The sequence below is a fragment of the Notolabrus celidotus genome, chromosome 4, assembly GCF_009762535.1.
Source record: "Notolabrus celidotus isolate fNotCel1 chromosome 4, fNotCel1.pri, whole genome shotgun sequence".
NCBI lineage: Eukaryota > Metazoa > Chordata > Actinopteri > Labriformes > Labridae > Notolabrus > Notolabrus celidotus.
The window spans coordinates 33852554-33868406 of record NC_048275.1 but is presented as its reverse complement, the minus strand read 5'-3'; the positions used below and the strand labels follow the sequence as shown (position 1 = coordinate 33868406).

At 41.2% G+C, this 15853-nt stretch overlaps 1 protein-coding gene across 1 annotated transcript in view; it reads left to right on the top strand.

The window, feature by feature from the left end:
- ttc27 (tetratricopeptide repeat domain 27) overlaps positions 1 to 13019 on the top strand; it is a 118047-nt gene extending 105028 nt beyond the window's left edge. Inside the window, exons 17-20 of the mRNA XM_034681934.1 lie at positions 872 to 1069; positions 3738 to 3849; positions 11678 to 11778; positions 12642 to 13019. Of these exons, the coding sequence (XP_034537825.1) occupies positions 872 to 1069; positions 3738 to 3849; positions 11678 to 11778; positions 12642 to 12767 (537 nt within the window). The 3' untranslated portion in view covers positions 12768 to 13019. The remainder of the gene's footprint in view (positions 1 to 871; positions 1070 to 3737; positions 3850 to 11677; positions 11779 to 12641) is intronic.
- Positions 13020 to 15853: the final 2834 nt, after the last annotated feature.

Below are 15853 nucleotides of genomic sequence, written 5' to 3'. Positions count from 1 at the left end.
TTCCTATACTACTTTTCTTTTTAAAGTTGTGTTTTTGGGAGTAGAGAGAGGGGGAAATCATGCAGCAATTAGTAGAGGTCGGGAGTCGAACCTGCGACTGCTGTGACAAGGACTATGGCCTCTGTATATGGGGGCGCTTAGACCATGAGGCCAACGGCGCCCAAAATTAATCTTTTCTGACCTCGGTTTTCTCACAGTTATGATTGCTTTCACAGTTTATATTGATGCTTAATGAAAACTTTTATATCATATTTTCATTTTTTACTATTTTCAGACACATTTCCAGAATAATGAAAGATTGAATATTGTCAGAATATAAACATGCATCTAGAGATGTTTTTTAAATGTCTGTATTAAGATGGTAAAAAAGTCTTGTGGTGGACAGACGTCAGTCAGAACAGACGGACCAGCTCATGTTTTTGAATTTGCTACTTTCTTTGGATTATTTCACAAGAACAGATAAATGAGAATGAAGGGAAGTTTTCACTGTGAAGACTTTTTAAGAAACAGTATTTGTTACCTGGATTGCACACACTCAGTTACATGCCGTCAGTCTCAGTCGTGATAGATGGTCAACTGGTTTTAGCTGTTAAGTTAGTGCCTGGTCACAGCTGTGTGAAGCTTTCAAAGGTTCCATTTGTAGGAACTGTGGCAGATTAGAATAATTACCAACATTAACAGTGACGACAGGATGCACATTTGACATAAAGCCTTTACTTTTCTCCTTTTTTCCTCCTTCTTTAGAAGCAGAAGCTGTGCAGCTGTTTAATGAGAGATAACGTGTCAAAGAATCAAACTCAGATCACGTGATGTTTTTGAAGACATGTCTAACACTGAGATGTTCCCTCTGCTCTGTTTCTGTTCCTCTTAGATTCTGCAGATCCTGGTCAGAGCCGTCAGTGAAAACATGAGTGACAGTCAGGGCGTGCAGGCGGAGACTCTCCGGCCCAAACTGAAGGAGCTCCTGGGACGCGTCACTTCTCGCCACAGCAGTGACTCCGAGGTGTGGCGGCAGTACGCTCTGCTGTACGGTGACGGCCACAGCGCCGACCCAGAGGACAACGAAAAGGTCGGTGTCAGAAACAGCAGTCCTGCAACATGCTTTAATTAATGCAGCGTTGCTCTTACACATTTCACACAGCTCCGCTCTCTCAGCCAAAAAAGGTCGATACAAGGGAAACAAATCATTCCTGTGCGACTGAGATGTGCTGGGAATACTTTAACTTGGTGAAGTCTTTCACCCGATCTCCAGACCAACCTTTCAGTTGTCTGAGTACTCTGCTGGGACACACACAAGGTTTCTAATCTCCAAATGTGTTGCACTGTGTTGATGATCAGCTACCACAGGTTAATATCTGAAGGAGTGATTTACAGTCTTTTCTTCCTGTGAGGACACGTTCAGCAAATAAGAAACATCAGGAAGTCTTCTCTCTGTAGAGAATACCTCACACATGTAGAGAACCAGATGAGCAAAGAGATGAGCTGCACTGCTTCCTCCACAGGGGGGTCCGACATTAGCAGAGTCGCAGTGTCTTAAAGCTCCTGTAAGGAACTCTTTTTGTGTCGATGTTGGCGCCCCCAGTGGACAAAGATGAACATCTTATCTCTTCACTGATTCTGTCCTCTTGATAAAAAGTCTCATCTTACAGCACAACCACTTAAAAACTCCTCACAACAGCTTTAAAAAATGATGAAGCCCTAAGGATGAAATGAAAGACAGTTACATATTATACTTAATAAGGGACTAAACTCTGAAAAGAAAGAAGCTCTTTGATTCTGTTAGTTTCAGTTATTGGGACTCAAACTCTCAAAAAGTCTTGAAACATCAAATAACGTGTGAAAACTCCACACTGAGATTATGTCCCCAGTCAGTCATTTATCACCGGCTCCTCTGGTTAGCTTGTTTGAGTGTCCTTGAAGAAGATACTGGAGCCTGAATAGCTCAGCCGCTCTGCTTTAATTATCATATGCAGCACAGTCTAACTCCCAATTTCTACAGGATGCGCCGCGTTGCGTTACGGCTGCGCCGTGTGTTTGTACCGTCCAATGGCACTCGCCCTGCTACTCAGGATGCATGTTGGGAGCATAGCGCCAGCTCAGAGCAGCCAGGATCAGCTGGGTCAAGTATAGAGAGAACCACATATAAACAACAGGTTACAGAGCCTTTATGTGGTTTAATCATTTAGATATTATTCTGTTACTTTTGTGCTTCTTTCATCACTCAGTATGCTGCAAAACTAGAAAGTTTCCTTTTTGCAGGTTTAGATGAGTTTAATATGAATAATTCTGCTCTATGTTGTTGCCCTGTTACCTTCTGACACAGTTATCATCTTAAAGTCCTGTTGTAGTCGACATCAGGGTTCCCACGTGTCCTGGAAAACCTGGAAAACAGTTGACCAGTTTTCCAGTACTGGAAAACACCTGGAAAATAGAAGAAAAAGTAAAATGTCCTGGAAAATCACAGATTGTCCTGGAAAATTATTCCAACATGACTGCATGCGACCTGACAATGTTAAAAAAAACACATCATCATTCAACATTTGTGGCCATTTTTGTCATTCAGTTCTATTTAGGTCAATTTATGCACTGATCCTCTGATCATTATTGTAATTTATTTATTTCAGTAAGGAAGATTCCAGAGTCCTTTGCTGGCTCTTTTGTTTTTTACTTAGCTCATTTAATATTTTTTGAGAGAAGAGAAAGCTGAGATGAGTTGGCCATCATTGTTACTTGGTTGCACTAATAAAGTGCTGTGCATCTTAGGTTGCATTGTTCTATAATGAATTTGCCATGGATAGCCATATCCCATACCATAGACTGCATGTCTTTCAATGTAGACTTCCACTGAGAGGAACATATTAGACTATTTAGGAACTCAATTTAGACTGTCATACCAGCTTGATCATCACTGAAAATGTCCTGGAAATGTCCTGGAAAAGGATCTCTGGAAAAGAGTGGGAACCCTGGACATGGAACACTGATCTGTGGCTGTTTGTAGCTTGCATCCATAATCAATGCGTATTTCTGATTTAAATGATCTTTAAACGGTCGGGAGTCTGTATATGGTGGGGGGGGGGTTTTATTTGGGGATGTTGCATGCAATCCTTGTGCCTGACTTCCTGTCCAGGTCAATCTTCTCTGTTCAGATTGACGCATGCTGGGCAAGGGCTCCGTCGAAAATAGACTCAACGCGTATCTTAAGCGGAGCTGAGACACGCCGCGGCACTCCCTGTGTGAACATGAACATTGACAAGAATGGGAGTATATTTGCTGTGCAGTGCGTGGCGTAGTCGTAACACGACGCGGAGGATCCTGTATAAACTTGGGGTAACATGTATCGGTACATATCGGCTCATTTTATCCACATCAACTAAATTCCCTTTAGACAGGCGGTGAGTTAATCTGTCAAAGAAACACTTGGTGATTGCATTAGGTAAAAAAAGGGAGTGGATATGTGCTTCTTTATTCTTCAGTTTTATTCTGTGATTGAATAAGGAAAAATGTTTAAATGTTTGTATTTGAAATATTAAAGCTGTAAACTCTGAATGTATTTGATGAGATTAACTATTATTATCACGTTTAAATAATGCTGTCAGCTAAATCAAACAACCACAGACAGCCTGAGTACAGTCAGAGACTTGAACAAGTGAATAAGATTTGAGTAAAAGCCATGAGTGTTTTGGATTTCTGTCTTTAAAACTTGAATCATTGTTTGTGTTATTGTGTGTTTCTTTCAGGCTCTACAGTTCTTGTCTAAGGCCCACCGCTGTGAGGTCCAAAAGGGCGGCTGGGAGAAAGACCCGAGTCTCTTTAAGGAGGTGATCCAAAGAGCTGTGTCCATGGGTGAAGGTGAGAGAAATGTCAGACTGCAGACACACTGAGAATAAACTGAGCTGGTGTTTATGTCCAGGAACATGTGTGAATGTGTTGATACCCTGCCACTGAGGCGTCTGTTGTCTCATGATCAAATCAGTGAAACATGCTCCTCCTCCTCCTTTATTTGATCGTAAGAGACGTCTTTTATCACACGGGGAGAAGTGATTTCACTACCTGATAAAAGTGGTCTTCACCTCAGGAAACTTTAAAAACTCAAGAACCTGACCTGCGTCTCTTTGTGGAGCTACAGAATAAATTTAGTTTCTTCACCAAAGTTGTGAATCAATAACACAAAACAACACAATGACCTTTTCTCTGTTTCAGCACTGGGAGAAAGGTGGTTTCTTTTGTACCTGTCTGAATTTTCTAAGTCAGCATGTTCAAAGAAGATGTTTAGTTGCCCTTTAACAACCAAAATCTCCAAATGCTGGCTTCATCAGGACGGCCTCGGTTCAGTCTGATCAGATTAAACAGACAGTGACCGGCCATGTACTCATCAGACTCTGGTTCAAGCTGTCCTAAATCCTTGATCTGTACATGGAAGTGAGAGACTTCATGTTTCCAACTGAGGCTTGCCCTCTAAAAACCAAGCCCAGGGGAAATCTCCGGCTGAAACTGATCTGACTGAAGCCTACGTATGCTCACGGGAAGAATCTGAACATGTGTTGGTGAATATCTTGAGCACAGTTCACGTGTTTGGGTTGACAGTTCTGTTAACACTGTTGATACCTGCAGCGATTACACACCACATCTACTGGGCTTCTACAAGATCAGGCTGAGCGTAGTGCAGGACACAGCTGTATTACAATCTAAGAAATAATGTGAATGTATTGTACTCAACGGTGCAAGTTTTTATATCTAAAGATGAGGAATCACTCCTTCACAGACTCTCGCTCTCCATCATGCTTTTATTGGCGTCAGCTCGTGGTTTCCCTCCATCTCTTCCTCCCGATAGATAAGAGACCAAACCTTCCTGTGAAATTACAGCAATAAGGCCACTCTCTTTTCTACCCTTGGCTGTGTGACCTTCCACTAACCAAACCAATCAGCCCGGTTTCCCAGAGGGGCAGGGGTGATGAAAGGATGGAGGGAGGAGCGGCTGGTAAATGGGAGAGATGTGTTTCTGATTCCCGTTTAGTTGTTAATCTCTACAGTCCCCAGATGTTTTTTCATTTCAGGGAGACACGTGGTGCTGAATTAAACATCAGGAGCTCACATGAGACAGAGTGGCAGTGTAGGCTGGGGGTGTCTGTTGGTCCTTCACCTTCATCCTCTTCCTCTCACGCTGTTTGATCATGTTCACATGCTGAGTGCGTATATTGGCACAGTTCTATTCTGCAGCATCTGTCGAACTCTCAATCATCAAGATTTCATGTTACTCAGTTTACATGTTTAGCATGCACAGAACAACAATAAGCATCCTGCACTGCTCTGCAGAGGCACAGAGCAGAAACTGAGGCAAAGGGAAAACACTGGAAGAAATCAAAGTACCCATCAGAGTAAGGGTGGTTGATGTGTCGAGTATACTCGATACATCGCAGCTTGTTCTATGTGACGGAACATTACATTCCTGTATCATGACCCCTCTCAGAGCAGACGGCACGCTCCCCTATCTGGCCAGAAAACTGTCCTACAAGCATGTGTGTTTTTATATCAGGAGAGAAGGTAGGAGGACATGAAGAGAGGGAAAAAAAGAGTGCTCAGAGAGGCTGTTCATTCCATCAACATTTGACTTCTAGTGATCGGAACATAAGAGATCAGCTTTCAGTGCGATTGTTCATACCTAACATCAACCCTGTGTCTGCAGTGACAACTTGTTCTTTCTCTCCGGCTTCAGATGCAAATGAACACAGAGCCCTATCACCTTCATTAGGCCTTACGAAATGTTGAATGATCAATCAGTTAATTAATATTTATTTATATATCACCAAATCCCAACAAATGTTATCTGAAGACTCTTTCTAAACAGAGCTGGTCTAGACCGTACTCTATGTTCTATTATTAACAAAGACCCAACATCAAGACAGGATAAGATCCAGTCCCATCTTACAGACAGGACTCAATCTGATCTCATCTTAATCCACCATGAGCAGAGCACTTTGCAGCATTTAGCAAGTTACAGTGGCAAGGACAAACTTCCTTTAACAGGCAGAAACCACCAGCAGGACCAGACTTGTGTTAGAACAACAATAAACACCATGAAACTTCGGTTTGATCACAACCACAACTCCATAAGTGTTGGGACGTACAATGTTCATAAAAAGAGAATATGATGTTTGCAAATCATTGTTTCATTCAGAATGTGGTTTGGCATCTTTTGCTGAAATAGTACGATCTTCATTCAGAGTCCATCAGGGATTCTGAGCTGTGCACTGATAACATGCCTGGTGGTTCCTCTCCTCTGGAGTGGAGGACACCGCGTCCATGGTTTCCGAAAAGAATGTCAGATTTTTGACTCATCAGACCACAAGACAGTTTTCCACTCAACCTAAGTCCATCTTAAACGGGCTCAGGTCCATGGTGTCCTCTTTGCATGGTTCAGTTTTGACCTGCTTTTGTGGATGCTGCAACAAACTGTGTTCACAGACAATGTTTTTGGTAGTCCATGCAGTGATTTCCACTACAGAGAGCCTGAGTTAACAGAGACACTACCCATCATCTTTAACTGGAGGTTCAGTTTTTGTCGAGCCTGCTACACCCCTGTGATGTGTCAGACTGTGTTTACATATACCATATCAATAAAATGCAGTTGCCTCCATTCTTTCACTTAAACTTGATTTAGTTTTTACTGCAGAGTAAACAAGCTCATCAAATTTAGTTTTTTATATAAATAGTATTATTCTGCTGTTTACATTGTGAAGCAGGAGATTGGACTAAATGGATCTGACAGATCCTTGAAATGCAGCTTCTCATTTCTGAGTGGGTCCAGTGGGGACAAACACAAAATCAACTAACAAAGAAACATTACATAACACACATTCATTGTAAACACACACTGTCTCCCACCCACACACCCCGCCCACAGCTTCTGAAAAATGAATGAGATACAATGACACTGGTAATGAATCAATTACAGCAGCATAGAGCTTTTCTTTGATCTATTTGCAGCACAAATAAACAGAGGGCTGTGTTTACACACAGATTAAAGCTTAAGACCAGTTTAAATCAGACGTGAAAACAAATGTTCTGGAGCAAAGGCATAAAGACAGGAGCTGTGTTCATCTCAGATTGAGCTTTGTTTCGGAGTGACCGGCATCCAACTTCTCTGAAAAAGAGATGTTTGATATGTTTGAGTGAATTTAAAAGTCTGCACGGGACCTGAAAGTCTTTCACATAGGACAATTAAACACTGTGAACATGTCATTGTTGACTCTCTGCTCCAAGCTCCCTGGTTCAGACTTCATGATCAACAAATGAAGATAGGTTTATTCATGTATCTGAGGAGGCTCAGTGATCTGTTTTACGTCATGATCCAGGACAGTGTCTGTGGGACGAGTCAGTTTAAACTACCGTGTGTTTTTCTGGTAAAGAAGGAGCGTGTCCCCTCGTCTATCTGTGGCCCACTGATGTGTTTCTAATGTTTTGGATAAGGTTGGTGCTCTGACACTCAGGAAGAACATGCATCACAAAACTCAGTTTGACCAGTTCAATCAGTTCATGTGTTTCAATGATAAAAAGACAAACCTTCAGAACATCAACAGACTGATCCTGATCCATCCAGAGTTTATTCATTCATGTTTCCCTGTCTTCAGAAAAACAATCATTGACATTTAAAGATGGAAAAATTCACTCTGATCAGGTTTCCTTTATTTAAGATAAAATGATAAGATACTTTATTGATCCCAAAGGAGGGCAATTAGGTTGTTGCAGCATCACAAACATGATAATGCAAGTAAGATATACAAGAAGAACAAAAGTGGAAAAATGGAGTACAAATACAGTCAAATCAAATCATGTAAAATAAATGGAATAAAATACAATACGAATGAATAAAATAAAACAGAATAAAATAAAACAGAATAAAACAAAATAAAATAAAACAGAATAAAACAAAATAAAATAAAACAGAATAAAACAAAATAAAACAGAATAAAATAAAACAAAATAAAATAAAACAGAATAAAACAAAATAAAATGAAATAGAATCAATTAAAATACAATACAAATAAGTCAGAGGTATATTTTTGGTCTTAACCACTTATTAACCTGACCTAACCTTACCTAACCAATTCTTCTTGAGTTGCTCCCAAGGACTGCTCAAGACGTGGTAGGATAAAAGTGACCGCGATCACCTGATTGTTTGGAACCATAAACAATTTCATGCAGAAGTGTAAAGTCACTGTCATAAGTAAACAGTCAGATTCAGAAAATAGAATATCAACTTTTTCTCAAAATTTAGATTTAATTCACGATTCTTTTAGAATTTGTATATTGACTTTACTCTTAAATTTAAGTTTCTCTTAACTGTTCACCTTATTTTTTCCTTGAGTGCGTAATGGAACAAAGAAAAGCCCCCCCACACACACACACACACCTCCTAATAATCTACCGTAACTCAAATACTCTTAAAGCACCTTTTTGATCCGCCACATTTACCCCCCAGAATAACTTTGCAGTCGTCTCATCTGTTTGGCAGTCGTCCACTAAAGCAGACTTTTGGAGCAACTCCAAATCTTGTTGCTCTCATTGGTAGTTTAGACCTAGAAAATGTTGTATGTTCAAAAAGGGCAAAGTTAAAACACAACAGGATTACCCTTCAAAAGTGCACAGATAAGTGCCTCCGTATCTCATCCTCCGGCCTGGACTTCACATTACTGAAACACACCCACAGTCTGTCACAGGAGCCCAAAGAAAAGAAAGCAAAGGACAGATAAAGCAGAGCAGGAGGGAAGTGTCTTCATAAATCACTGCAGTTTGACCTTTACAGTCACAGCTCAGGCAGAGAGCAGCGGCGTGGCCAAGGAGGCAGAGCGGGAACCAGGAGACAGGAAGCAGACAGTTTTCCTTCCATGTGGGAGAGGACGGCTGTTTTCAAATGTCCCGACTTCTCTGGTATTGCAGACTCGGGGACTCTGCTGGTGCGTTCCATGGAAACGTGCCAGAGCTGAAGGCTGTCCAAACCCACAATTTATTCAATTCAAACCCAGTCCACCAGGGACCTAAGGCGCACTCTCTGCATCCACTGAGCCCACTTTCAGTGCAGACTCCACCACACAGAAGGGATTTAATTTCCCACAATACACTGCAGCGGGAAAATAACACTTTTCCTTTTTTAATTACCGACAATAAAAACAACAAAGGGAACTTCAATGAGTGTGGCCTGTCAAACATCTGTCCAGCTGCTGTCTGAAAAGACATCACAGATTTTGAGACATATTGCATGGAGCTGTACTAAATGATAAATATCGACGCAGCAAAAAAATCAACTAGTGGATAATTTGATGGAAAAGAATCACAAAAATGTTGAAAAGGGCCGGACCCTTTTGTTTTCAAGACTGCATGAGCTTTTTAAAATGTCCCATAGTCTTCCTCATGAGTTCAAGCGATCAAATACTTCATCATGACAAAGTTAAAGAGTTATAAAACCAATGCTGCAGTGTTTACCTTTACTCAGGTTTACACTGCTTATCAGTGATATCTGTATAAACTCAGATGCAGTGGACTGAACTCATTCTGGCAGCCTTGTGAGTGAGCTAAAGCTTCAAAGTGTGACGCTCGAGGTCTCCTTCTGACCCTGTTTCAATGTGTTGTCAACTGATTTGACTCAGTGTTATATAATAATACAAATATGAGATAACACCATCAAATATCAGAGACTGACATACATAAATATCCAGTGTACTCGAAACTATAACTTTGCCAGCACTGTCTTCAATTCAAACAACATTATTAGTCCCTCTAGGGGCAGTTTGTATAAAACAGCTTGTACAAAACATAAACACAAATACAAAGAGAGACAGACGGACAACAATGAGTTGTACACAAGAGCTACAGTACAGGTATTAGCAGACTGATAAGTAAAAGATAGGCAGGATAAAATCAATAAAAGATGAGTATGATAAGAGATAAGTCTGTCTGATAAAAAAAAAAAGCTAAGAAGTCCATAAAAATATCTAATTAACTTAAGAAGTTTAATAATCTAATTACAGAGGGGATAAATATTTAAGAAAAGCGGTTAGTTTTAAAAACAGGTAAAGCAAAATATCACAGAGAATTCCCCTGTAAGAACATCACCAGAAGAAACTAAGATATTATCACCCTTCTCAGTCCCTCCAGGAAGTTGCGATTTCGCTATCGCAACTATCAACGCAAATTGAACCAATCAGCGTGATTTTTTCGCGGCCTTGCAATTTTATACAATCACCACAACTTTCCCGCAAATTTGACCAATTACATTAATCTCAGCCCCTGTACGTCATCGGTTTCGTCATCAATTTCACTTCCTTGTAACATAAACGTAAGTCCTCACTTGATCGGCACTTTTCAACAACAAAACACGCACAGAGAACGGGTGAAAAGAGAGGACAGCAGGCAGGACAAGGGACGATGACGACGTTGTTATTTATAGATACTAGAGTTATTATCTGAGGGGCTCAGTGTTAGCTTGGTCACCTACCTGCAGCAGGTGTGCTTTATGAACCAGCTCTCCCTCCTCCATGCATCTGTCTAATCTTCATTGATGATTTTTACCCCCCGTGTGCGTTAGTGACAAAGACACAACCGGGGGACGTCTGTTTAATATTTGAGGTTTGACGTTGTTGCAGCCATTGCCGTAAAAAGCTCCCGTCTTCAGCTTGATTTAATCCAGTTTGGTGATACATCAGACACATTTAGTAAGTTTTGATCAATTCCTTGTCATCAAAGATGCAGATTCATTTCAGAGTGCTGTGAACTGACTGTCTGTGCCTCTGTCGCTGCAAGGTGCATTTAGGGACCGTCGTAAATGTGCAATACAGACCTTTCATGGCATTTTTCTGTGAATCAAGAGAATCAAAATACAGTCACAGTGACCACATGTGAAGAATGTTTTCTAAAAACAACTGTAATTTAGCGTATTTACTTGTCCCTGAGATGTTATTGGGGGAAAAAAGCAAAAAAAATTCGCAAATTTCACCGCATTTTTTTCAAAAAGCTGTCGCAAATTCAGGCTATTTGGGCCGCAACAATCACAAAAAAAATCCTGCAAAATCCTGGAGGGACTGCCTTCTGGAGGATCTGCTGATTACAAAAAGAGTTCAGATCTCTCTGTTTGATGGTGATGATTTTGTAACAGGTTTCAACAATAAAAACTGTTCAGCCAGTTTCTGTCCCTGACTGAGAGTCTGTGAAACCAGCAGATGAAAGAGAAACACAAAAGACTCTCAATTAAGGACTGATTAAAACGACAGAGAATAACAGGACAGACTGAAAAGGAGTTCAGCTTCTTTAAAAGATGAATTCTCTGTTGACTGTAGGTCCTCCTCGGGTTTGAGAGCAGTAAATGAGGAAATTATTTCTTATTTATTATCAGTGCTTATAATTAGCAAACTGCAGCGATTTTTACGACATTTGACATATTTTATATCTCTGTTTCATCACCAAACTAAACATTTGAAGCGATTCTCCAATTATGTTGGTAAAAAAAAACCTCTTACATATAAAGGGGATTCCTCTTCTGGTGTACTAAATGTTTCTCAAACTTGATATTGGCATCTTTTGCTGAAATAATAACTTTAAATTCAGGAGCAACAAAAGAAACTGTCATACATCCTGAGTTCTCTGAAACTCTCTCTCTCTCTCTTTCTGTCTTTCTGTTTCTCAGTGACCATCAGCTGCAGTAAGAAGAAGAGTAACTCAAAAGAAGCTCTTCAGATGCTCTCCTCCACCCGTCTCAGCCTCAGGAGTCTGGTCACCAAAGCGAAGGTACAGTCCACCAATGACAGCCCACTGCTTCCCCTGAAGACCACAAATTAATTTCTCTGTCTTAATAATTCCCTAAAAGCTCTTCACAGCTGTGTGAGACACAGGACTGAATTTACATTTGTAAGATCCTGCAGACATCAGAGCTTTCCCTTTTAACCTAGGATGTCTTACAGCAGATCAGCACCCTCAGCAGGTTATCTGACAGTCAGAGAGCACAAACAGCAGAGTATGAAGAAGGAATAATTTGTTAAGTGTTTCAACAACGTTTTGATATACAGTGACTATGATGTGTGATTATTTCAGCGGGTTGCCTTCAATCTTAAGTCTTACATTTAACTTGCTGTTGAGTTTGAGATTCGATGTCGGGCTCAGCAGGTGTTTAAAAAGTAAAGAAACTGAAAGAGTTTGTCCAGCAGAGAGAGTTTATTTAAATGATCCCCTCAGTGTATATTTTAGTCACATTTAAACTCTTTAATTATTTAACTTTGGTATACTTTGGATGTATCACATCATTGAAATAATTTTGATTTAGATATATCAATAGCTGAAGCAAGTATCCACATCAGTTTCCACTCCAGACACAAGAAGACGAGTGAACCACTGCAGCACGCTCTGCTCAGAATCTGCCTGTAGTTACTTGTGTTTTTAACCAATCAAACTGACTTTAGTTCAAACTTTCATGACCAATCAGAAATAACATCAACTTTTATTCTCCTGACTGATAAAGAAACAGTCAGTTTATATTAAAAAGTCTAACGTCGCATTCAAAGCATCCAGTAGGATTAAAATAACGTGTGTACTATGATCCCTGGCTGCCCTGCATCATGATGTTTTTCAAGTTTCTTTGTGTTTCTCTGTTCCAGCAAATGCACACTGATGTGGCCACGGGTCAGGTTCACGATGGGCTGCAGGACGGCGTCGCAGCGCTGGAGCAGCTCATCACAGAGCTGCAGGAGCTGAGCGGGATGCTGCGTGACCAATCACAGTGACCGTCCTCCTGAGGGAGAGCAGAAGCTGTTTCTGTAAAAGACAAAAACTTAGTGTAGAGAAGAGTCTTAGCTGCAGACTTCAGCCTTATGTGATGTTCAAATCAAGTGTTACATGTGATGACAAGGAATAATGATAACCTGGGTTAAAGCGGATCCAAAGGACTTACTTTGAAGTTTTCATATGTCGATATCCACATTGGAATGTAAACAATGACTGTAAGGCATCAAATATAAAATATTTGCATTTTTAAAGCTTGTCTTTTTTCTTTCTGGTGTAGCCTGAGCTCTAGATGCCAGTTTGGCCATTTGGCGCCCCGTGTACAGAGGCTGTCGTGCTCAATCAGTTGGCCCAGGTTCAGGTCCAACCTGCGGCCCATTTCCTGCACAGCACTCCCTACTTTATCTTTCGGTTTCCTGCTCTGCTCACTGTCCCTTCCATTTTTAATAAAAGCCCCCAAAATATACCTGAATTAAAAAAATTAAACAAGCTGAGCAGTAAATGGAACTATAAACTTCGTAATTTCAAAGAAAATTGTGCATTTACCAACAACCTAATACAGATGTTTTGGTTTGTGTTCAGTGTATTTTTCTGGGTTGCCAATTTCAAAGAAATGGTTTCTCTTTGTGAGGAGCTTCGTCCTGTTTCACTCCATTTATTACAAGAGGTATCAAGTCAGGATGTTCTGCAGCGTCTGATTTCTAATTTGTATGAAAGAACATTTAAAACTAACCAACTGGTCTAAAGGTAAAAAAAAAACCACTGAACTGAGCACTATTTATTTAACACAGCTAAAAACAAGATCGCTGTGTCGGTGGGTAAACAATGTCAAAGGCTGCATCTCAAAGCTCTTACACAGGACTTCCACCAGATCCGTGTCCGGTCCGTCTCCGATCCGCTGCGGTCCAGCTCCATTCGCTCTCGTCCGTCAACACCCACCGGTTGCGTATTCAGAACTCAGCACGGAGCAGGACTGCCGGACAGCTTGAGTCATGTGACAGAGGTTTTCCCACGGCAATCACTGAATCAAGGATTCTCCTCCTCCTCTCCTCATCCATGATATCTTTATCAGCCTCTGAAAACCTCTGACTTGATGACTGCAGTGCTGCCTCCGCTCTAAATTACATTTTTTTGTCATAGTTAAGTTAAAAACGATCTAATGATAGCACAGTGTTTTATTCTGAAAATGAACCGGGTTTTTATTTTGTTGTGGGGCCTGACTTCCTGTCCCGCTCCATCTACTCTGAAAATAATAAAAGTAGAAGTCTTGTGTATCTGATCCGTGTGGTTCCGACCTGCCGGATCAGAGACGCAGCTGGAATGCAATGGAGCGGATCCAGTGGGGGTTAAATCATTGACTAGAATAGAAACCTATCCGATCCGGTGCCATGACGGATCGGAGACAGACCGGACACGGATCTGGTGGAATTTGGCCTTTAACCTCAGTCTCCTCTCTCCTCCGCAGAAATGGAAGTAGTTACTGACCCGCCATATTAAGTGGCGTCCCAAAGCTCTTAACACTGCTCGGTTGACAGAGGAGACTGATTGGAGGAGCAATGAGAGAGTAGACGGGAGAACAGACTTTGCGGAAGTCTTTTCACTGACATACATGCCTTCTTATCAAACATCACTCACTGATTGGACGCTGCAGCGGCTCTGACTTCTCTGAAACTTCACATCATCCTTTTTAATAATAATTAAAAACTCTTGAATGAGAGTTCTAAGCAAAAAATACTGAACATAAAGGTTGAACACAGAGACAGCACTGTTACTGTTTATGTCTATCAGTTATTACAGTGAACATGTACGCAGACACAAACAGCTGTTAAGAGCTGACGGACAGCTGATCCAGCGGTGATCAGCTGACGCCTTCATCACGAACCGACGACTCATGTCTATTAAAACAAATCTCTTGGTTTCCTCTCCCCTTCTCTTCATTTCCTTACATATCTGGTGGGAGGGACTAAGACGCAAGTGAACGATGCAAGGATGGAACTTTAGAGCTTTGAGATGTAGCCAAAGTATGGTTACCATTAGCAGAGCTAGCACCACCAGCTGTCAGTCCTCCTTGCAGGCTAATGTCCACATGCCTGTGCTGGTTTCTCATTGCTCTGGTGGAGTGGTTATATGTCAGTTTAATAGACACAGCTTACATACACAACTTTATCTCCATGTTCTAGATCAACATACTAACAAACTGCACTGCGCTATTAAGGCTGTCTGTCATCTGTGCTTGTTTACATCCGAGTAGTAGAGCATTGTAGCATCATGAAAGTAGCCATTAACCCAAGGTACAGCCCCGGCTAGTGGCAGATGGCAGAATTACAGATTGCACACAACATACGACCAATATATTGTGCCTACAATAATAAAAATGTCAATAATTTGTCCAACTAACTAGTAATGCTGGTGCCCGCCAGCATGGATGACTATTCCTTTAACAGGCAGAAACCTCCAGCAGGACCAGACTCATGTTAGACACACATTCTGCTGAGACAGAGTTGGAGAGAGGGATAGAGGGAGATGAAGAGAGAGAGAGATGATAGTGGTGAGACGGATTTTAGTAGCTTTAGCAGCTGGAGTCTGGCACTTCCAGAGCAGCAGGCCGTCTATGGCAGAGATCCAGGGGAACCTGCAAGACAAGGGAGCTCAGGGACTCCAGAAAGGTCTATAGTTAGTAGCTTTAATTCCTTTAACAGGCCGAAACCTGGAGCAGAACCAGACTATTGTCAGACAGAGATTTGCTGAGTCTGTGTTGGGGTTAAAAAGAAGGATAGAGAGATATGAAGAGAGAGAGAGAGAGAGAGAGAGAGAGAGAGAGAGAGAGAGAGAGAGAGACCAGTGGTGTAAGAGTTGACCTTCACATAAGTAGTAAAGACTCGTAATTTTTCTAAGTGGACAGTTTTGATATACTTCCATTAATCTGACCATTATTTCTTCACAACCAGCAAGACTCCCCCTCAGAAGGAGACCCTCATCTCTGCACTGATTAAGGTAAACACAAACACAAGACCCCTCACCTACCTGTTTACCCCTGGTCTGGGATCTTGGGAGAGGGTGAATGCTTTTCCTCTTCTTTTTTTGTGTG